The 21,413-nt window shown below is 45.4% G+C and overlaps 3 protein-coding genes across 3 annotated transcripts in view; 1 reads left to right on the plus strand and 2 right to left on the minus strand.

The window, feature by feature from the left end:
- Window positions 1-1,572, minus strand: part of atp6v0a2b (ATPase H+ transporting V0 subunit a2b) — a 16,600-nt gene extending 15,028 nt beyond the window's left edge. The window contains exons 1-2 of the mRNA XM_080004662.1: window positions 1,094-1,572; window positions 537-615 (exon numbers count right to left, since the gene is read on the minus strand). Of these exons, the coding sequence (XP_079860788.1) occupies window positions 537-615; window positions 1,094-1,210 (196 nt within the window). The 5' untranslated portion in view covers window positions 1,211-1,572. The remainder of the gene's footprint in view (window positions 1-536; window positions 616-1,093) is intronic.
- A 455-nt stretch (window positions 1,573-2,027) lies between these two features.
- tctn2 (tectonic family member 2) lies at window positions 2,028-7,093 on the minus strand. The gene is made up of 18 exons (XM_080004608.1): window positions 6,974-7,093; window positions 6,633-6,746; window positions 6,114-6,184; window positions 5,738-5,939; window positions 5,532-5,632; window positions 5,237-5,436; window positions 5,023-5,143; window positions 4,762-4,918; window positions 4,552-4,635; window positions 4,325-4,450; window positions 4,158-4,232; window positions 3,957-4,055; window positions 3,709-3,826; window positions 3,511-3,614; window positions 3,205-3,355; window positions 2,869-3,012; window positions 2,677-2,765; window positions 2,028-2,374 (listed from the first exon to the last, which is right to left on the minus strand). Exons 1-18 carry the CDS (start codon window positions 7,062-7,064, stop codon window positions 2,253-2,255), a joined length of 2,169 nt encoding a protein of 722 aa, XP_079860734.1. The 5' UTR covers window positions 7,065-7,093; the 3' UTR covers window positions 2,028-2,252.
- Window positions 7,094-8,767: 1,674 nt separating this feature from the next.
- On the plus strand, window positions 8,768-19,446 carry LOC307233015 (tRNA (32-2'-O)-methyltransferase regulator THADA; the record flags this gene model as incomplete). The annotated part of the gene is made up of 31 exons (XM_080004228.1): window positions 8,768-8,868; window positions 9,078-9,258; window positions 9,345-9,431; window positions 9,529-9,556; window positions 9,641-9,789; window positions 9,931-10,053; window positions 10,138-10,258; window positions 10,624-10,769; window positions 10,922-11,006; window positions 11,103-11,239; window positions 11,403-11,600; window positions 11,680-12,403; window positions 12,531-12,683; window positions 12,790-12,899; window positions 12,989-13,149; window positions 13,237-13,388; window positions 13,553-13,717; window positions 13,821-13,969; window positions 14,262-14,399; window positions 14,534-14,638; window positions 14,726-14,926; window positions 15,033-15,183; window positions 15,413-15,665; window positions 15,835-16,071; window positions 16,569-16,773; window positions 16,864-17,052; window positions 17,573-17,823; window positions 17,951-18,121; window positions 18,218-18,481; window positions 18,572-18,774; window positions 19,202-19,446. The coding sequence occupies 31 exons, from the start codon at window positions 8,768-8,770 to the stop codon at window positions 19,444-19,446; spliced, it is 5,583 nt and encodes a 1,860-aa protein (XP_079860354.1).
- Between the last annotated feature and the right edge of the window lie 1,967 nt (window positions 19,447-21,413).

A 21,413-nucleotide genomic window follows, 5' to 3' on the forward strand; every position in this document is an offset into this window, starting at 1 on the left:
GTTCCAGACGCTGGCGCATAGACAGGAGTATGCGTGTACCATTCCATCATTTCATGTACGATTTAGAATCCAACATCAGAAGTTATTAACTTTTTTCCACGTGGGGGACCACAAAATGTTGAGTGTGGGGATCGCATCGCGGGAATCATTGCGGAGAACCCCTACACTCCCTGTTTTTTTTTTTTTTTTTTTCAAGTTTTACAGTTTTAGGCTTTTGTTTGTTTAAGCTGCTGTCTCATCTACTGTTTTAATCCTAATCACACCGGAACCATGACACGCCCCATTACCGACGTGTCGTGATGTCGACCGTGATGCACCAGAAAGAAAACTGCATTTCTCCTGGCAATGGGAAAGGTGTCAATCACCTATTTTTAGTGGGTTTACCTGGTTTAAAAAACAAAACAAAAAAAACAAAACATGGGTAAACCCGCTCGTTTTGGTGTGAAAACAGTATTCGTTACGGCTACAGAGCTTCAACGTTTACCAGTTAGAAAGCAGCCTGGGACCGGCTTCTTCAAATGTCAGTGCATTCTTACCGAGGATCCTCTCCATCTCTTCACATCTTTTGATCTCGTTAACAAACTTCCGCTGGAATGAGTTGACGCTGGGGTTGAGCTGAAATGAATGGAAAATATTAAAAGATGTTAAGTTTGAAAAACAGAAGAAAACAAAAAAGTGGAATGAGCTCTCCTCAAAGTCACACCAGGAAGTTGTACGCAAACTAGTAAGGGGGGGGGACAAGCAGAAGTGAGAAGACACTAGCGACGGTATTCTAACTTTTTAGTGGGGAAAGAAAACAGAGCATTTAAACATTTGAACTTAATCTAATTTAGCAGAGAAAAGTTGTCCAAAACAGTGTCAGCATCGAGCTAAATATAATGCAGTCACTGTCAACTATTATATTGTGTGTGTGTGTGTGTGTGTGTGTGTGTGTGCGTGAGTGGAAACATGCACAAAAGTGAATTGTTGATGCAGAGGATTAACGTTTATTGATAATCTTTAGGTTTCTAAACCCTTTCCTAGTTTTTAAGCTTTTTAATCTAATTTGTTGGGGGGGGGGTTTTGTACCTCAATGACTTAACCGTTAACTTACGTCTCTGAATTCCACCAGTCCAGTTTCTCCCAGTTCACTGATGCAGTCGTAGGCTGATCCAGACTGCAGGAACAGCTGGGCCAGACACAGCTCCTCGCCTCGGAATAACGAGCCCATTCTGACGGCTTTAAACCCGCCTGCTACCGTTAGCCAGCGAAGAAGCCCCGCCGAGTCTTCTCATAACTTCTATGTTGTTCCGTTTCCTACCGATACGGACTTTAGTGAGTAAGCGCCAACCCCAAGCCTACACACCTCTCTGCAGAAACAGCCGCTAACCTCAGTTAGCTTGAGTTAGCTAGCCACTGTCTATGCTAACCGGCGCCAAGTTGCCACTTCCAGGCAGAAAGCTTCTTCTGTCCACCGGGAGGCTGTCGGCTGCTAACCGCCGTCCGCAGCCGCCGCTTTATAATCCAATTAGGACCTGTTGTAACTCCTTAAAAAAGATATGGCGGTTTTCGCCACATCGCAGCTCCGCTAACTCTCCACGTCACTCCACGCTCGGCTCCTTCTGATAAACTTGCCTCATGACAGTGAGTGAAACGCTAACGTGCCCCGAGGCACCGCCCACCGCGCTCTGCCCACCCACACTAAATAAACTTTTATCACATTTTTTTAAATTTTAATATACTTGTTTTTCATTGTTATAACATAACATCATAACGATATAATGATATAACATCATTACACCGGATTTTGTCCACAGGACACAAATAAAAAAATATGATAATTATAAGAAAATGATTATTATTAATACATATTTATTTTATTTGTGTATTATTGTGTTATTACACTCTATTAGAACGTTTTTTTATTATTACAAAGTGATCCAAAGACATGATCACAGCCTCGTCATTTGTGAAATGTTAATGTGGCCCAAAAGCAAAGCACCCACTGGGTTGTGTTCACCGGACACTTCATCAAAAAGTTGTTTTTATTATTATTATTATTATTACAAAGTGATTCCAAGACACAATTACATCTTCATAAACAAATACAAAAGGTATATTACATATTGTACATTTCAGGGACTTCAAAGTACCATGTTCAAGACACGTCCAGCTCCTTTGAGGAAAAAAAACGTCTGAGTCCATGTCAGGGAGACACCATGCAGCTACATATCAACCTGTCTCCCTGCGCACTTCCCCTTCACCACACTGTGTCACAGGAACACAGAGCTCCACACCTGTCGAATCTGTCTCCACGGGTTCCCAAGAACGGAGGCGGCGATAAAGCAGAACACCAAGATGAGGCCTTTCGCCAAGGACTGGGAATATGGCTCACCTGAGGAAGGATGAGAAAAGTGGAATGTTCGGCTATGGCCACTTTTTGTTGTAATACACATCGAATAAGGGGGCTGGGGTGATCTTAAGGCTTCCAGAACGACTTTGAATAGGCATTTCGTAAGAAGGGCTCTATCCAATCAACTTGGCTATGGTAAACAAGTTCCTTAATTATAAATCTGCCGTCACTGTACATCTCTCTCCGTCAGGGAGCTCTTTACGGCTGTGGAGCGCCACCGAGCCTCGTTCATTTCGAGGAAGGAATTAAAGTGTGGGAAAATAAAAATGCGAATAAATGACGACCTGTGTAATATCTGGTGATGGGAAAGGCGAGCTCAGGCCAGCACACATCGTTCCTGTCGCAGTCGTACTCCGTGAAGTTGATTTGAAACCTGGAGGGTGCGGGATCAAATCACGTGACGCGTCAGCATCACTGGGTGTGTGTGTGAGGTGAACGCAATCGATCGGAAAAAATAAAAATAAAAACATCAGCACCTGGTTTTCGGCGGCCCCGAGTAAACAGGGAAGTCTGTGAAAGTGACCGAGGAGGTGACGGCAAAGGACTGCGTCTCGCCGACGTCTGGACAGTCCAAGGATTCGCCTCCGCCGCACTCGAAACTCCAGGTGGAATGAGTGTAACTGATGGAGTGACAAAGAGATTCCCTTTATTTGAAGGTCAAATACCTCATAATAATAAAAATAATAATAATAATAATAATAATAATAACACTTCCGAGGTCAAACACGACTAAGGATGTGCGGCGCGATTCCTGAGAATTGAAATCCTCTAGTTTGAGCAGAGGGTTAAAGAGCGAACGGGACGGGACACACCTCACATGGACGGCGTAGATCTCCCTTTGAGGGACGCCGCCGATCACACCTGCGGTGAAGCTGCTGACGTGGATGTGTTGGTGAGATGGAATCCCAAAGCACAAACCGCTGGTGTTCTCCATCGGCGTGTTCGAGTCCTTCGCTTCGGGAACTGGAAATTGTATTTTGAGAGGGACGTGGTATGAAAGGAAAAAAAAAAAAAAAAAAAAATGTTGAATGTAATTTCACTGAATCTAATCTTACGTGTGAAAAAAAAAAAAGTTATCGCTTATTTGAGGATACTAAATATAAAATCGGTCTTCTCACAGCGTATTTCCACCCAGTCTCTCAGTGATTGGAAATCGGGGTTTCCGATCGTTGCCACGTGTTTTGCTGGAACCAAGGCAGCCTGGAGGGCAGCCACGGTCTCTCTAAAAAATAAAAAATTAAATTAAAAAAAGTAAATGTATAACATTTTCCACCAACAAATAAAAAGACATTGCCCCTCAAACATGATCGCTGTACCTCAGCAGGGTACACTGAGTCAGATTGTACAGGCTGATAGGGAGGAGGCAACCCGATGTTGCGTTTTTGCCAAACAGAACTGGAGTCATGGGAGCGCTGGAGCAGAGGCCATCGCTGACTGCGGAGAGGACGAGAAAAGTGTTTGATGAAGAACAAGTTTAGAGACACCTGCGTTAGCTAGGCCGTGACAATGAGCATTTCATTACAATATAAGGAACACTGCCAGTACCCTGGAGACTTCCTATTACCTGGTTGCCAAATATTGAGGGAGGTCCTCTCTAGAAACCTGACATCATTCCCCAAAGTGTTGACCATCCCAGCAATAACAGGCCTTCCAACTTGATATCCTGAAGGCATATTAAATATTTGACTGGTAACCAGTATAACAGGACCAGCAATATTTCAAAACTCATCATTTTCCAGCCTCAGGATATCTGGCATCGACCGACCTGGGCTTCCCGACCACGATTCACCAGTGGATAGGCCGTTTAAAAATGTGGCAGAGTACCTTGCCACAACCACCACTGTCGAGACGGGGGAAAAAAAACATTTGACAACGCTGTTACATTTTAATGGTGTTTAACTAAAGCAAAGTGTGTAACGTTGGCATCCTTACCATTGCTTTTCAGGGTAAAAGTTCCGACAGTGCGTGTTACTGTGATCTGTGTAAGGCCGTTTCCTTGCCAATAAAATGTGTAATTCATGGCCAAGGTCACATTCCTGCACACCTGCCCATTGCCAACTGACACAATCAGAGAATTTTAACTGCAAAAACATAATTTTAAAATTCATAATAATTAATTTTCATTGAACAACCTAGGATACACGATTAGTTGTAAATACCTGGAGAATTGATAGATGCTGTGCTTTCCACATATTTACTTAAATCGAAAACTACTTCATCGACAACATCCACCGTAATCAAACCTATGAACCCAACGAAAAGACAAATGGAAATATACTGTATACTATACTGTATATTGATATAGTGACATCATTCAAAGGAAAACAATGACTTGAATATGAATACTTCAATTAGCCACTAAAACATACCCCCTTGTCCATCCTTAACTTGAACACTCAAATCACTTGGTGTTGTTTGTAAAGGAGGGGCATTTGGGCAGGAGTTTAGAGAGGTAACACACTTAATATTGAAGTTCCTCAAATATGCCACAGGAGCATTGTTGGCACACTGCCCTAGAAGAAAATTCTGCAAAACACAATGAGAGACATTAAGTGCAAATCCCGGTGTAACAAATACAGTGCACACTGTAATCAAAGATGTGACAATGTATGAATATGTATATGACTAACCTGGGGAATAATAAAGTACTCATCGCTAAGGGTAAAAATGGGACTTCCATGGCGATACTCATTGGTGGGAAGTGGTGCCGACAAAAGAGGTCTTTGAAAGGACGGCGCAGGCTTTGGTACACTGTGTGAAATACAGTTTACAAACATGAGTTATACAAGCCGCGACAGAACAGACAGAGAAAATATAATGTGCATTGTAGGATTTGTCCCTTACATTGTCTTTCCCTGGTAAAAGAGACCAAGGTAGGGATTGTTTTCGGCTGGCGACATGACACAGAGAAATGGAAACCAATCCGGGACATTTCCAGTTGCCCCTGCCGAGCACTGGTAGTCAGGAATGGCGGAGACGTGGCCCCCAAAAGGCCCGGGGAGACAGTGGGAGTCAAACAGCTTCAGATCTTCAGGGGAGCAGTCCTTCAGGGGAAAGGTCAGATAACAGCATGCTTCTTTTAGCTTCCATTTATTTATTTTGGTTAGAAAATCAGTAATGACGCTAAAGGAGCGCAGACCTTGTCACAGCAGCAGCGTATGTCGCACGCTCCTGGACTCAGGTCACAGGGACAGGCGCCTAACGGCTGGAACACTTGGTTGGGGATCACAGTGTGGTGTTCTGAAATGAAATCGGTGTTTCTCAATTACTGGATGCTACTTTGAGTTGACTCGGTGAATGATTGCTCGCTCACTCAGGTGAGATGGGAGTTTGGTTTGGACTCACCTGATCCCAGGTTTGTGGGAAATAGAAAGGCAAATATCCTTGCCTGGATGAGCATTGATGCTTGTGGTTTGCCTTTCAGGCAAGCAGTCAACTGCAGAGTTTCCAAAACACATAGCGGCTGTGAGCAGCAGTCTGTGTCTGTCTGATTATCACCACATAAATGCAGACTTCGATTTAGTCTCAGTTGGATTTGAAGAGCAGACTGGAAGAAAAAAAAAAAGACAAAACAATGTTAGGGAGACATAGCTACATAGCTAAAAACAAAATAAACAAAGTCTGTTGTCTGATCATTTAAAATGTCCCACTTTAAAACCTGTGCGTGCAGTCGAGTGCCGTCATTATTTTGTACCCATTAAAATTCAAGAGGAAATTTGACCTTTCCAACCGGTTCGCTTGTCAGAAGCCACTGCGTTGACTCTGCAGCACATGACGGTGGAGGAAGTTTTCCTGGAGGAATGACATAGGAAAATTATAGTTAAGATATTTTTCAACTTGGTTATCGTCCAACACAATACTTTCAAAGTTAAAATTATGGATTTTCTTTTCCATATTGCCGAGGACTGAACATTTGCATGTCTTGCATTTGTTTAGACTTGCCAGTGGACCAGTTTAACGTCTTAACTTTAACTTCTAAATATAATAAACAGGCTGTATTTTTGGTTTTGTTTGTTTTTAGGGCTGTGAAGCATAGTAGCAAAGCTCTACTCCCTGTTAACTTCGTGCAGGCCAAAAAATTGATTAAAAATCAAATATCTATAAAACACCTATAAAACTATTATATTAACTACTGCCGTGACACAAGAATAACCTCCCCCTGGATTAATAAGGCGATATATTATCTTATCTTCCAAGCAGTTCAGGCTTCGTCAGACCTAGCAGAGGATGATGCATCTACCTGTTGTGCTGGATGGAGACGATGTCCGCAGATTCAGAGATATGTCAGTCACGTTTCCAAGCAGGAATGTTGTCAACGAAGACTGAGTTACAAGCGCATTCGAGGGCTGAAAGGCTGGTGAGGGGCGGATATTTTCTTTGAGGGCGAGCAAGATAAATACATAGAACATTCCATCGCGAACACGCGAATTAACTAAAGCAGCCTAGCATCAGACGTAATTAACAGATACGCAAGCGATTCAATATTTTAAAAGCACAAGTTAGCCTGTTTATGGCGCCCTCAGTTTATGGCATAACGCTTTAAAATGTACACAAAATACGTTCAATGGGTTACGATCTTACCAAGAATGCCTTCGGTGTCTGATAAGAAACTAAACATATATATTAATACAAAGGCGCATGAAATATATGACGAGGAAAACGCGTGAGCCATTTGTGCGCTTCAGAAAGTCGCCATATTTGTAAACGGTTGTCCCAGCAACGAGGGACGCTGGTGACGTCACGGAGACACCGGAAGCTGTTTGATTGGTTTTAAAATGTCAACAATAGGAGGAATAGAGAGATATAAGCTATAAGAAATTAACAGTGAATATCTTAATCGGTCAGTTATTGTTTATGCGTCTTCTTCTTCTTTACTTTAATATAATATGTATTTTACGGCTTACTTCACACCGATCCGCACCCCTTCATAACGCCTTTTATACAAATACATAAATAAAAAACCTGTAAGTGAATAAAACTGTCCGACCGCTTTTGCCCCGTATCACAAGCATTCCATAAATCCCACTATTGTTATTCCCCAAACACCGATGATGACATTTTCTTCTGATTGCACACACCACTCCCCGTTCAGATGAAGCATTTCTTAATTAAGATAAAATGGGATAACTATATTAATCCCCGGTGGGGAAAACGGGTGTTACAGCAGCAGAACAATACATGTCCAGAAATAGAATATACAATTTAAAAAATAAACAATAAAAATTAATAAATAAATAAGCAAATAACAAAATAAATGTCATAAGACAGAATGCATAAACCCAGAGTGTTCATCGTGCCTACACTACAGAAGCAGTCATTGTGTGCCAATTGATTACGGTTTATACTGCCTTCGTACATGCATTTATTGCAGCACCCTCAGTAATTCAAAACCAATATCAGAAGAGCAAAATGTCAACACGAAGCCGCCTCAAAGGTTGTTTTTTGTTTTTTAAATGTGCGCATGATATGACACGAAATGAGCCGGGTACCAGGGCTCCGCGCAGCGCGCTCCGGATGAAGTTTGGCGACAACGTCTTCACTCCACCAGGTGTCGCTGTGCCCCCGCCCCCCAATCGTTGTCAGTAGCAACGATTGCTAAACCGATCGAATCGCTCTGGCGCATGCGCAAATATGCGCTGGCGTGCTTTGCCGACAGCGACCCCACCTGACCCGGAGTCGTACGAACACGTTGAACGGAAACACACTATATTCTTCGGCAAAGAACTTGTGAAATGAGGTCATATTGTTTTCGTGAATCAAACCACTTGTCACGTTATTTAAATGCGGTATCTGATGAAATGTTGGTTTGGATTTGCTTACACTGACGAAACACACAGGTAAAGCTAGCACTAGGCGGCAACACCTCGCACTAGTTCCTGTCCGGTAGTTAGGAGCTGCGTTCCCGGGAACCCAGACCTCGGAGAAAAGAGTAACGTGCAAAGGGGACGCACATTTACGCCGCAATTTCGGGCCAGATCAATCGACCACTAGTGTTCCCAAATATCAGATCAAAACGGTGAACAAAGTTCCATTTGCAGGGTTGTTTGTTTTAAATTATTATTCTATAATAATAATAATAATTATTATTATTATTATTATTTACGCTGACCTCCATCTAAACGAACGTGTAGTCTGTGCGTTATATTAACATGTGTCATGTAGCTGGTAGAATGTGAAATGTTTACCAAACAAACACAGGTTTACTGCAGCCGCCCATGAGTGCCCCGGACAGAGGCAAATGCAAACACGTTTAGCTCGGAAGCTGAGGACCGTAACCGACTTGGAACGACCCATCTCCGAGTTGCGAGGGAACGCGGCATCGGTGGCACGAGGAGCCGTGCCCATGTGTTGGAGATGCTTTCACCCGGGGACCTAATGGCGACGTTACTGGACCGCCTAACCACTGGACGCGACACCCCAGAGGGTGTCAGCGCAACCCTCAAGCTCGTGATCGACAAGCTGGACGAAGGGTCGAGGTATGACGTCAAATCGCAGGTAGTGCTGTGATTACTGTGAGCGAGTGCCACTGTGCACATGCGCACTGTGCACGCATACAACACGAATTCGGATACGCGCACATATTTGTTGCTGTGTATATTTTTATTCATCACCTTTGCTGGATAAAAATGGCTCCTTTTTGTACCGACTCCATGTCACTTGTGTTGGCTGCGTTCGACACCGACAGGAGCGACGCGAAGAGATGCAAGGGGCGCAGCTTGGAAGAGGCTTTCCAGCTGCTGAGAAGGATCCCGGAGGCAGAGCTCCGTTCCCTGGAAGAGAGACACCTGGTGCTCCTGGTCAGGCTCCTCATCTCCATGCAGTCCCAGATGTTTAACGTCTCCGTGGCCTGTCGCAAGCTGGACCAGGTCAGCCCAAGACCCTAAGTCCGGTTCGATTCGATACTCACTCAAAACCAAGTGACACCTGATCTTTTCCCATCTTACCCATACAGATGTTGCAGCACCTCGCCAAGGTGGACCACCAGCTGCTTTTTAGAGAAACCTGCCAGTGTTTACAAAGCATAGTCCACACTGATCAGGTAGTTTCCATTTACATGTTTTTCTTTTTGTCATATATTTTCAGATCAGTTATTTCCCTGCACGTAATAACCCCCTCTGATTTTTTTTTTCCCCCAGATGTTAACAACTGAGGATCTACTGAGAGGTCAGTTCAGACTAAAGAAAAAATAAATCTATCCACCTTGTTGTGAAAATGAACCTTTCCCAATTGAACCATGTTATATTTCAGCCTGTATGTTCTTGGAGGAGAGTGTCATTTGCAGAGATGTTTGGAGAGAGACCTTCCCTGTCTTTCTAAATAAAATGTCCCAGTTGTTTCCGGCTGTACTGCAACAGGAAGCCTTGAGGAACGGACCACTTTGTTACGCCGCTGTCAAGGTACGCGCAGGAAAGCCGTTTCATTAACCGCAGATTTGTACCCTGATTCATGCACAGGCTGTTGATGGCGTTGAAGCTCATAATTTGTTTCTCAGAGATCAACATCTCTTGTTAGTGACTGGAGACCTGCGCTCTCCCAAGGTGTGTTTGCAGATGTTCCAGCGGTTGTCCAGGGACGTGGCTCCCCTCGTGTGGGGAAAGGAATATGGAAGCCCTGTAATGCAGAACATCCTGCAGTCTCTTATGGATTTGATTCTTGGAAAGGTACCTGTGCATTTCATTTGTTGTGTTATTTAAAAGTGAACCTTTCTCGCGGGTGATAACTCCCGCTCTTCCTTCCTGGCGCAGTCGTCCAACAGGGACACACGTCTTCTCGCTGGCACCGCTGTGGTCATGCTGATCAACACGGCAACGGAGACGGAGGATGGAGCTGCAGCCGCCTTGAGTCTGCTGAAAGTGTCCAATTCGGGTGAATAACCATAAGTGCCGTTATATCGACAATCGGAACAGCACGTTAACATTTTGTAATCTACTAGCCGTGGGCGATGGCATATTACAAACATTGAAGTAATTCAACGCTAAACAACATTAATTGAAAACTTTATATAACAATGATTTTGTCTAGGTTTTGTGTGTGTGTGTGTGTGTGTGTGTGTGTGTGTGTGTGTGTGTGTGTGTGTGCGTGTGTGCCTGTGTGCGTGCATGCGTGTATTTTTTATTTTTTTTCTTTAAAATCCCATTATGTCTGCTGTTACTCTATACTTTATCTTCTCTGAAGAAGGACATTATCTTATCTATGTAGATAAATCTCTGAATAGCAGCATTGTTTCCCAGAACCTTGGCAGCTGAATGCCGGTGCCCTCCAGGTGCAGTGCGTCCCCACAGGACGGGACGGAGTGGACAGACTGGCTGTGAGCAGGGGCCTCCTGATGTGCTGCCGACAAGAGATCCTGCTCAGCCCCACTTTGCAGTCCCCAAAGGTTAATTCAATTTGATGGAAGTACAATAAAAAAAAAACCCGCAACCTGAAGAGATAAATCTTTAGTCTCTCATGGGATCAGGCCATGGGCTTGTTCTGCTGTGCTCCCCTTTCTTATTGATCAGAAATAACGCAGATTTTGTATCGTTTCAGACATGTTTACTGGTCGGAGGCGTGTTCCCGCTGGTCACTGAGCTGTGTGAAGAAAAGTTGGACTGTCACTACTATGTCTTTGAAGGTTGAAAACACTTTCTTGGGTTTGTTTTTCACCTGCGGCCCGCTGAGGTTTAAATTAGCTCTAGAAATATCTCAGGGTTCTTTTTCTTTTTTTCAGTGTTAACCTTATGGCTAAAGAAATTCAAGGAGAGTCTGGCTGATCTCTGGGAGATGACAGGTGCTCGCCTGCTGCCAGATGCCTGCAGCTTACAGCAACAGCTCATTCAGGTTATCTGGAACAATGCTGAGAGCCCAGTGAGTTTGATTTTCTTTTTAAAATGAGTCAGGGTTTTAGTACAAATTAAATGGGGTCACTCACATTTTTTTTTATTTGATGAAGCGCCCCAAAGATAAGTTCCAATATTTTTCACCTTACAACCTAGAGCAGGGATCACGAGTATTTGACTCACTTTGGCAGGTGGAGGGGGTCTCAGAATTTGTGCGCAGCGCCTTTCGTCTGCTGCTGGACCTCTATGAGATGGAGTGTGAACGGTTTGGAGACACAAAGAAGACACTGTATGTTGCTCTTCTTCAGCGGGTTACCAAACTCCCATGGGAAGCCAAGGCCAAATATCCTCCGCTCTGTGCTTTGGTGCTGTACTTGGGGACTGATATGGTGAGGAATATTAAATCCCACTATCAATAATGTGCTCTGTCATGTTGATTTTAACTTAAGCGCTTCCTCAACTTGCCAGGTGCTGGATCAGTACGTTGAGCTTCCCAGTCATCTCCTGAAGTGCCTGTCTACCAATCAGCTCTCTCCGTGCGCATCCGAGCTTTACAAATGTTTGATCCAGCAGCAGAGGCGGGAGCTCTGCGCCGGCTCACCAAAGGCTCCTCCACCCGAGCTCGAGCTGGCCGAGCAGTGGGCAAGACACTGGCTTCCCTTTCTACTTGAGGCTTTGAGCTCTGAGGTGACCCTTCTTCAGAGCAACGGCTCCTCCCACTTACTACCAGCCACATTACAAGTTTTCCCCTCCGCTGTGGAGCCTTTGTTGGCCTCCCTGGACCCCGCTGCCCCGGGCCACCTCCATGCCTGGGCTTGCATCATGAGCGGTCATCGGTCCATGACCGGGTGTTCTCCCTGGGCCATGCAAGAGGGCTCAGCCCCGGAGACGCTTCAGATGGCCCTGGGATCGTTCGATGAAAAAGTTCGCATCGCTGCTTTTAACCTACTTTGCCTCAGCCCGAAAACGAAGGATGCCCCGACCCACAAGGAACTTTCCATAATGAAGACTTTTATTCCCCTTAACCTAAATAGCGAGTCTTCGCCTTTCCGGCAACATTTTCAAGCGGGGGTGAAGCGGTTCTTAGTTCGTATCAGAGACAGCTGCTTGGCACACATCAGTGTCCAAAAAGGCAAGAAGAGGGATCCCAGCACCACAGAGGAGGCAGAGATCATCCTGCACCAGGGGATAGGTGAGATGTATGAGAGCTCTTGTTCTTGTTTTCCACAACAGAAGGCGTGCTGCCAAACAGTTTGGGACACTTTACAAATGTCATTTCCGTCATTTCTATTCTTTACACTGCTCCTCTATCTTTCTAGAATATATCGATTGGCTGAGTCAGCTTCCGTATGGCTATCTGGCACCGGGACATAGTTATCAGAGAAAGAAGACAGTGTTATTGCTGCTGTCTGCAGTGCTGGAGACGTGCACAGACACCTGGAGGCCAGACAGGAAGAAGGGACAGCCCCCAGGTCTGTTTGCTGTTTGCCAATTTATGCGAGTATAAGGCCTTTATAATGTCATCTGAAATTAAGTATTCTTTAATTATGTTAAAAATATATATATATATTTTTGCAGCGAACATGTCGTCTCTTATTAACTCAGCCAAAAAGAGAGGGAAATGGGATTTCTTCTGCAGAGCAAAACAACTGGCTCTCGTTGGCTGTTTAGAAGATTCCACCAATGAGGTGCTGCTCTATTAGTCAATGAAATTACTTTTTAAGAGTGTAACAGTGAGGAATCCTGTATGAAATACATTCACATCTTTCCTCTCCAGATTCGAGAGCTTTCAGCTGGCTTGCTGTTGAGGTTTTTTCCACCCAGTTTTCCAGATGACATCTCCTTTGTTTTGTTCGGTCAAAGCAAACAGCTCCTCTGCAGTCCTCGTGTGCACGAGGCTCAGATGGGCGCTCTGATGACCAAGGTCCTCCTTCACAAGTAAGCCTCGCCTCCCAAAATAAACCAGGCTTATAAAATACGTATTTGCCGTCGTACTGAGGGCTGAGCTGCTGTCAAAACCTCCAGATGTCAAGGCCAGCTCCAGGACTCTTGGATGAACAGTTCAGGTGACCCCCGGACCTCTGGTATGGTCAGGTACCTGGTGAAGGAGCTGGATCACCACCACCTCACGGCCAAGGGAGACATGATGCTCGCTGCCAGAACTAAACCTGTACACGGTGGGTCTCAAGAGATTAACAGTATTGACAACGGCTGCTGGTGTAAGGGTTAGGGTTAGGGTTATTTTTTCAACCTGCCTCAATTTTTTTTTTTTTTTTTTTTTTATTTAGTTACTTAGTTATTTATTGACTTATTTACTTATTTATTATGAATTACGTTTCAGGTGTCTTGAGCGCCCTGGAGCGGTGTCTGCTGGAGGTCCCAGGCAGTCTGTGCGATGTAGTTGACCACAGTCTAATCGTTGAGCTGCTGAGTCTGCTTGAGAACATCGCCCTGCTTCTCCTCAGGGTGCTGTACGGAGCTCAAGACACGAGCGCGGATGAAGAAGGTTAAGAGCCGTTTCCAAGTCCAACAACGAGCGGTCCTCTCTTTTCATGTTTCCCGTACCACTGAGACTACGTTGTGCTTGAAATCGCTCGATTGTCCCGCAGGCGTGCCGCCATCTTTCTGTGACATGGGGAACGCCATCAACAGTCTGATTGCCCAAGCGGCCGGGGAACGTCACGGGGAAGGAGACGAGTGCGTTCTGCTCTCTGGGGAACACAGTCTGATTCTGACCTGCTGCTGGGTCTCCCTCAAGGTAAACATGGAAGGTGTTTTTGTAGTTAGGAGTGATGGAGGATGCTAATCTTGCTGTGTTGTTTTTGCTGCTGTGGCATTTGTGAATTACCCGGGGGGGGGCTTTATATTAGAAGCACAACACAAATAAAGTGTGATTATTACTATTTTACAGATAGACGGATAACAACATTTCTGCATTCGATGGTCCTCTTTCAGGAAAACTAACACCACCCTAAAACCGACTGAAGTCCATACATTTTTATTGTTAAAGAATACTTTTTTTTTTTTTTTTTTTTTTTTTTCGTCTTCAGGAAATAGGAATCTTTTTAGGCTCGCTAGTGGAGAGAATCCTCGCTGAAGTCAAATCCAGTCACTGTCTTTTAATAACAGAGGATCTGAGAAGAGCATCAAAAGTGTTCAAGGACATTCTTCTCAAGTGTCGCCACTGGGTGAGTACGATTTAAAATAAAATAAAAAAATAAAAATCCCACCCAAAGATTTGAAAACCAGTTTTCATCTGCATATGAATAAATGTTATATCCTTTGGCTCAAAGTCCCTGAACAGCATGTCACTCTCCACCAGGGGGCAATAGAAGGATGCTGCGTGGGCTTCACCAAGTTTTGTGCCTCCCTTCTCAACAGTGGTGACCCAGAGCTCAGGGACATCCCAGCCCACATGCTAAAACAGGTGAGAAGACACAGGGAGTCCCACAGACAAATCCATAATCAATATCAACTAATCTGAAACACATTGGTTTGTGTCTCCCGTCTCCAGGGGCTGCAGGTTCTGCAGTCTCCTCGCTCCACATCCGTGACTCGGCGGGCCGCAGGGCTTCCCATGCTCATCCTGTGTGTTGTGTCAGCGGAGGAGTCCAGCAGGGCCCGGCCCCTCCTGGCCCACAGCATGCAGACCTTAATGGAGACGGCCAGAAGCCATCTACCTCAGAGCTGGGACCAAACATTGGACCTGCCACAGGTGCATAGACGCCTGACAGGAAGTGAAAACCGTGTATGGGCGGATTGAAAATTACACCACCCGTGGAAAAACTCTAATTTAACCTTGGTAACTGCCTGCCTGGTAGGTGTGTGCGGTTCACACTCTGCAGGCGCTGGTTCGGGGCTCTGGGCTGGGAGTTGCCGTCCTGCAGTTTGCTGCTGATGTTGCCATCCTGTCCCTCACTCTGCTCAGCTCTCCTAACTGGGCCATGAGGAATGCTGCCCTGCAACTCTATAGTAAGACCTGTGTGTGTGTGTGTGTGTGTGTGTGTGTGTGTGTGTGTGTGTGTGTGTGTGTGTGTTCATGATTAGAAATAAGTGCAATTACCTGCAGTGTTCACATGGTAATCTACATTTTAAATGTTTTTTTAATCAAGTCAGACTACTGCCGAGAAGGGATTCACAGAACTTTGGAAAGCGACATGCTATGATGACATCTGATACTGATTGAGACCGTTCGCCGCAGGTTCCCTGTGCTCACGGATGCTCGGCCAGCAGCCTGGGGGTGACGAGGGCAGCCTCAAGCAGCATGGCATGTCCCCCGCCGCCTTCTTCCTTCACTATCCCACACTGCAGCCCTTCCTTCTGGACGAGCTGAGGGGGGCGGCGCAGGACTTCCAAGGCCCGGCTGAGGAGGCCAGGCTGCACCTCCACCCATCGCTCTACCCTGTCCTGACCCTGTTGGCCAAACTCCAGCCTGGCGTCCCAGACCAAACAGGGTGATTAGCATTTATTTATACGCACATTATAGCTGTTTATTTGCTTGTATTCACGTTGTATTCATGTGTTTGTTTGCGTAAAAAAAGACCAAGCCTTTCATAACTTTACAAACTGGTGGTGACCCTGGTTGTGTAACTGTGATTGTATTTTCTCCTTTCCCTATTCCAGAGCTCTGTCAGATTTCCGGGCTCCTTTACTGCAGTTGGCAGCCAGTCCCATTCACAGTGTGCGAGTGATGGCCTCTAGGGCACTGGTTGCCATGACGCCTCCTTCGGAATACATGAACATCCTCCTCCAATTAACAGCTGAACTTCCCGGCCCCCAAAAACTCTGCTGTCACAACAGACTACATGGCCGGCTGCTGCAAATCAAAGCCCTTCTGGACAGAGCCCTGTGCACACAAAGGTAAAGTGCCTTTACACACTGAAGTTCCGATTTTAGAATAAGTCAATATTCCCAACATCGCCACTTTTATGTAAACAACTGTGTAATGTGTGATCCGAATCGAGCCTGGAGCATATTCCGATTGGTAGACCTATATTATTGATCATTTTCTGGTTAACTGTGGCATCTATACACCTTAACCATATCACTTCTGGTGTGTCCATGCTCACCCTAAGGAGCTGAATATTTAAAAAGTATTGGGTGGGTGACAAAACATAAATGGTGACATTTTACGGAAAGCAAGTTTAAGTCTCGCCACAGAGAAGGCTTCCTCCTTCTCCCAACGTAACGTTACGTCCATTGAATACTTTGACTGACGAATGAGCCACCTAAACTGGATTGGTTGAAGGAATCCGAGTAACCCTATTCAAATTATTGTCTTATTCCGGTTTATATGTGCATGTCACTGCACTGACTTAGACGTTCTGGAATTTCAACGTCGGTGTTCCTCTTGACAGAGCCCGTTCAGCTGACCTGGATGAGGTGGTCGGCAGGGTGGAAGCCGCTCTGTGGTTGGCGACGTCAGCTCAGCGCTGCCCCCTGGTGGCAGCAGCTTACATAGCAGTGGCGGACGCGCTGCGGGGATGCTGCTCCGAGGCTTTCCTGCGCAAGCTCAGCAGCACACTCCTCCAGGAGCTCCACGTACCGCAACACCGACTTCAGGTGCTCAGCGTGCTTTCTGATGCAGACACACACACTCATACACACACACAAATGCACAAAGACTTGAATTCCGTTGATTAAAATCTGCAGGTCGCCTCATTGTTTTACCATCAAGCAGCCGCCCAGTTCCTATGTGCAGACCAGAGTTGGGCGTGTCAACTGTGGGAGAACTTTTCTACAACAAGCACCGATCTAAAACTCACATTAGTAACGTGGGTGGTGAGAGGGAGGGGCTCAAAAGGGACCAGCTTGCAGCAGGTGATACGTTCGGTGTTGCAGGTGAGTCACAGGCTTTCCTTTTGGCCAGACACTTTTCAAAACCTGACCAACCACTTTTAGGTCTTTAGCACAATATGAGGAAGTCCAGTAAGTCGGGATATTTTTACATGTAATTTCATTGTGATTGGGGTGGAGAAAATCAGGCTTGAGATCTTATTTTCCAGCTTACAAAATAAATGGGTGTGTGCATTTGATATTATGTTTGGTGTCAAGGGTGACCTAAATAACAGCCGAGTTATGGATATCCGCCCCTTATCTTTTCGCCGTGCCATGAAGTTAATTTGAGTTCATATAACTCCTAGTTTTACAGTTAAAATTATCAAGAGCATTTTTACAATGTGAACAATTAACCAGTACAAAGTACTGTTTCCCTCATTAAGAAATAATCTTGTTGCGCTTACCAAGTTAAGTCTTGATGTATCTTTATAATATTCCCAAATCCGGGGTCAACTATCCCCATGATTTGTGAAGCTTATGTTGTTGACACAATACAAGGCCAACGGTGTTGCTCTTCGTCCAGGCCAACCTGCAGGAGGCGCTGGTGAGCCGGTGTGTAGACTATCGCAGGACCTACCTTGAGGCCCTCACAGCAGTCATGACCAGTGGAGGCTGCTCTGCCTTGCCCCAAAACACCTCGCAATCTGGTCCCCCGGAGGCCCTGGAGCTGCAGAAATGTCTGGAGATGTTGTTGGAGGACTTGGAGGTCCAGAAAGGAGGACCCGAGCTCCTGTCTCAGGCCCTGAGCGCTGCCAGTGTGCTGCTCTCCCACAGGTCAGAGGAGTCCGTCTCTTCAAACGGTGTCTAGTGCTTCTCAAATGAATCCAGGAGACACGAGGAACCGCTGCTACACAACCTGTTTACCGTAAATTCCTCCTCGTCTTTATTCGCGTTATTTCAGCCTTCAGGATTCTGTGATCCAACGCTGGTGCAGTGTTTTGGAGAGCCATCACCTTCCAGAGGCCCCTGAAGTCCTCCGGATTGCCTGTGCTGAGGCTCTCTGTCTGGCTGGGGCTCCCCTTCTGAGCCGAGTCTGGATGGGGCAAGTAGCCTGTCGAGACCCCACCACTAGGTACAGAGAGGGTTCACGTAGGGAATCAATCTAATTACGTGGAGTCTGATGCTTTAATATCTATCAACGAATAACTGCTTATTGTTCTGCATGCAGGCTGATCAACACGTGCCTTTACCTGCTGCAGGATGAGAGCCAGCAGGTAAGAATGAAAGCAGCCCGTTTTGCCTCCACGCTACACCACACCAGCAGAGGGCAGCGGAGTGTCTACCTCATGCAGGCTAACCAGGCGCTGCCCTTCCTTCTGGACCTGCTGGTGGAGAAATGCTGGGATTGTCCCGGGACTCTGGAGTTGCTGTTGGGTCACTTGCCTCAATCTGATCCGAGATCTCTGCTCAGAGGGGCGGCTGGAGAGACTGGGTTTGTTTCCTCGGGGAGTCATTACACTCGACCATCTAGATTTATCAAAAAGGGCTTTGACTGTAAGTGAAATTTCTGTTTTTGCTGCAGGTGCAGCAGTCTGTACGAGCAGGATGAGGCAAATGTCTTCGCAGAGCCCTCTGTTATGTCTGCCTGTCTGCTGCCGTACCTCCTGCGAATGGCTGGCAAATACTCTGAATCCCCTGCATTGGCAGCTTGCCTAAGAGCTTGGGCCAACAAGAACGTCTCCCAGGTGCTGGACTCTCTAGCCGCTTGCAAAGACCTCCAGCCAGGTATTAAATTACGAAAAGCAAATGGTGTTATTTTGAGAAATAAAGCACGAGAGACTAGGCTGTTTCTAGAAAGGTAAGGAGGCAATGTCAGCGTAACGAAAGGTCTCATAAGGCAGCAATACCTTATGAGATCTTTCATTGTGCTGACATTGCCTGAAGTGACGTATTGCTTAAATAAAATTATTAAAATCACTTTTTAAAAATATTTAATAACATTGTTTCTATTGTTTTGTTATTTTTGCGAAGTTATCTAGTTGTGTATATGAGTCTATTTTTACTGTTCATTGTTCTGGGGACATGTCTGCATCTACTGGGAAAATATATTTTTTTTATTTTATTTTTGAAATTTATCAATTTACGATGCAAAGTGAATTATAAAGTTCTGGTAGAACGTATTATAATATTCTTGTTCCGTTTCTCCACTGAGGCGAGACCCTGGACTCGGCCTGGCTGGCTCTTCTGATGGATCCCCGTCTCCACTGCACCCTGTGCGGTCTGTTCTCCAGGGCTGCCCTCCTCCTCCGGCTGCTGAGAGCATCTGATCTGCGGCAACTCTGCGACCCTCTCACACTGCACAGGAACCTGCAGGAGGCGTTTGCTCTGTTTCGTCAGAATGGAGTCCAGTTTCCATCCACCTTTACAGCTACCGTGGCTGGAGAGCCGCCAGTATGACGGCGCAGAAAGACTCAACAAGAGTCCGTCTCAGGATGCTTTTATGGATGTTCCAGAATGAGCATGGCAGCTGTCGTGTCAAATGAGCTGCGGCACCACAGAAGCACTTTTCTGGCTGTCGAACGCACAAATTACGCGAGAGATCACTCAGTGCAGCCGTTGAATGATGTATTAGAGTGCCTATGTCAATATCACGTCTATTTTCTTTGGCATTAACAGCTGTGTTTGCATCTTGGGGTACTTTGCTGCGCAGCCTACGAGAGACTGTCACCACAATTATCTTCACATGGATTGCCTGGATGATGCTGGAAATGGATTGTTTTTTTGGGTGTTCTCCGTGTGATCTGCAGTGCAGCATAACCATTCGGTCCAAACATCCACGATCATGTATTTTCTGTCTTTCTGAATTGGCTTGTCCTGATTCCCAGAGCAGTGGACCTCCCTTCCTCTGTTGTTCATGTTTTCATTCCAAGTGTCTTATCACGTTTCATCTGAAATTTCACGGCTGCTCGCGCAGGGCCCAGATGGCTACGGTGATGTAATGGGAGGGCTGAGGTTGAAGAGACTGGCCACGGTAGCAGAATCCAGGTTTTAATGGTCCATTAGAGACCCGCTGCTTCGATAAGTGTCCATTTTCTAACCCCATAAGAGTGAGGTTGTTTGGAAAAGCTCTGATTAAGAGCTGGCAGTCGCTCCACGGCCGACCACACACACCAGAGATGTGTTGAATCGAGAAACGGCCCGTAGCTTTTGTTCGAGAGAATGGTTCCGATCAGTGGGGAAAAAAAAAAATATTCGAAATGAAGGAACAGATGATGTATTGTGCCATGATTGTTTGTTTGCCTTGACTGTGGGACTGGTTAAATTTTCGACGTGGTAGGGTTTGGCGGTTTTTACCAATGTGCAAAAAACGCATTATTTAAACGGTATAGTAACTTTGCATTTATTATCATTATTTGTACTTATACATTTGGATTATGCAACAACAGCTGTGACATCAAACTTGTATTAATGATTCATAGCTGGTACTTATGCAATGTATTTTCTAACGAGACAAGGGATTTAAATACCTGGAGTGAGTAACGCATGGGACTGAGACAAGAGGATCCGCAAGCCGGACGTGGATGTTGTTTGGATCCAGGACACAATATGCTTCCTTTAACTGGACGCGACTCATGTTTTTCTTTAGTTAAACTGGTAAACAACCTTACCAGTTGACATCGTTTTAACCTATGGTTATTAAATAACAAAAAAATTTTATAATACAGTTTCACCCGTTGGATGACTCATTTCAATATCATGTAAAAAGTGTGTTTAAAATGAATATCCATGGGGGACTGATGTTTTCACTACACATAGATACAGACAACCAAATCCTACGTCACTTTTGTCCTTGACATATTTTACACTGAGCCGAAAACAAATGCATAAATCTTGGTGGAATGACACATCAGGGTGTTTGTCTTTCTTCTCGAGCCGTGCACATGCTGCAAGCCGCTTCTGTTTTACAACCTTTGTGAAGATATTTAATAAAAGGATCCATTGAGAATTTCTAAAGGGGAAATGTGACCATCTGGCCTCATAAAAGCCTCTGGCTGTCGTTTCCTAAGACCCCAGGGCTGCAGCCACCGGGCTTTGAGGTTCCGTCCCGTTAATCAAACGATGAACCTCGGCAGCGCGAGGCCGCATGCACAGCCCCGTTGAGTGTATAGAAAATGTGTTTTTGCACTTAGGTCCTACTGCCGAGGTATCTCCACCAGCTCACCTGGCTTTTAGAAATCGAAAGGGAAAGCATCAACACAGTCAGAGTGAGGGAGGCAGAACCTGATGCGTGTCCTACTGGAAGGAAAAGCGGTAGTTTGTGACTACTTTTTCAACAAAGGTTTATAGTTAAATCCATTTATTTGGATTGTTCCGTCTTGGCAATCTTATCACCGCCATGACTTCCAATTTGAAAAATAATTTGC

The sequence above is a fragment of the Zeus faber genome (genome assembly GCF_960531495.2).
Source record: "Zeus faber genome assembly, chromosome: 7".
In the NCBI taxonomy this organism is placed as follows: domain Eukaryota; kingdom Metazoa; phylum Chordata; class Actinopteri; order Zeiformes; family Zeidae; genus Zeus; species Zeus faber.

Coding starts and splice junctions, on each gene's coding strand:
- tctn2 (XM_080004608.1), bottom strand. CDS start 7,064: ATGGCTCACGCGTTTTCCTCGTCATATATTTCATGCGCCTTTGTATTA. Junction 4,919..5,022: donor AGTACTTTATTATTCCCCAG/GTTAGTCATATA, acceptor TGTGTTTTGCAG/AATTTTCTTCTAGGGCAGTG. Junction 2,375..2,676: donor CATCACCAGATATTACACAG/GTCGTCATTTAT, acceptor ATCCTTCCTCAG/GTGAGCCATATTCCCAGTCC.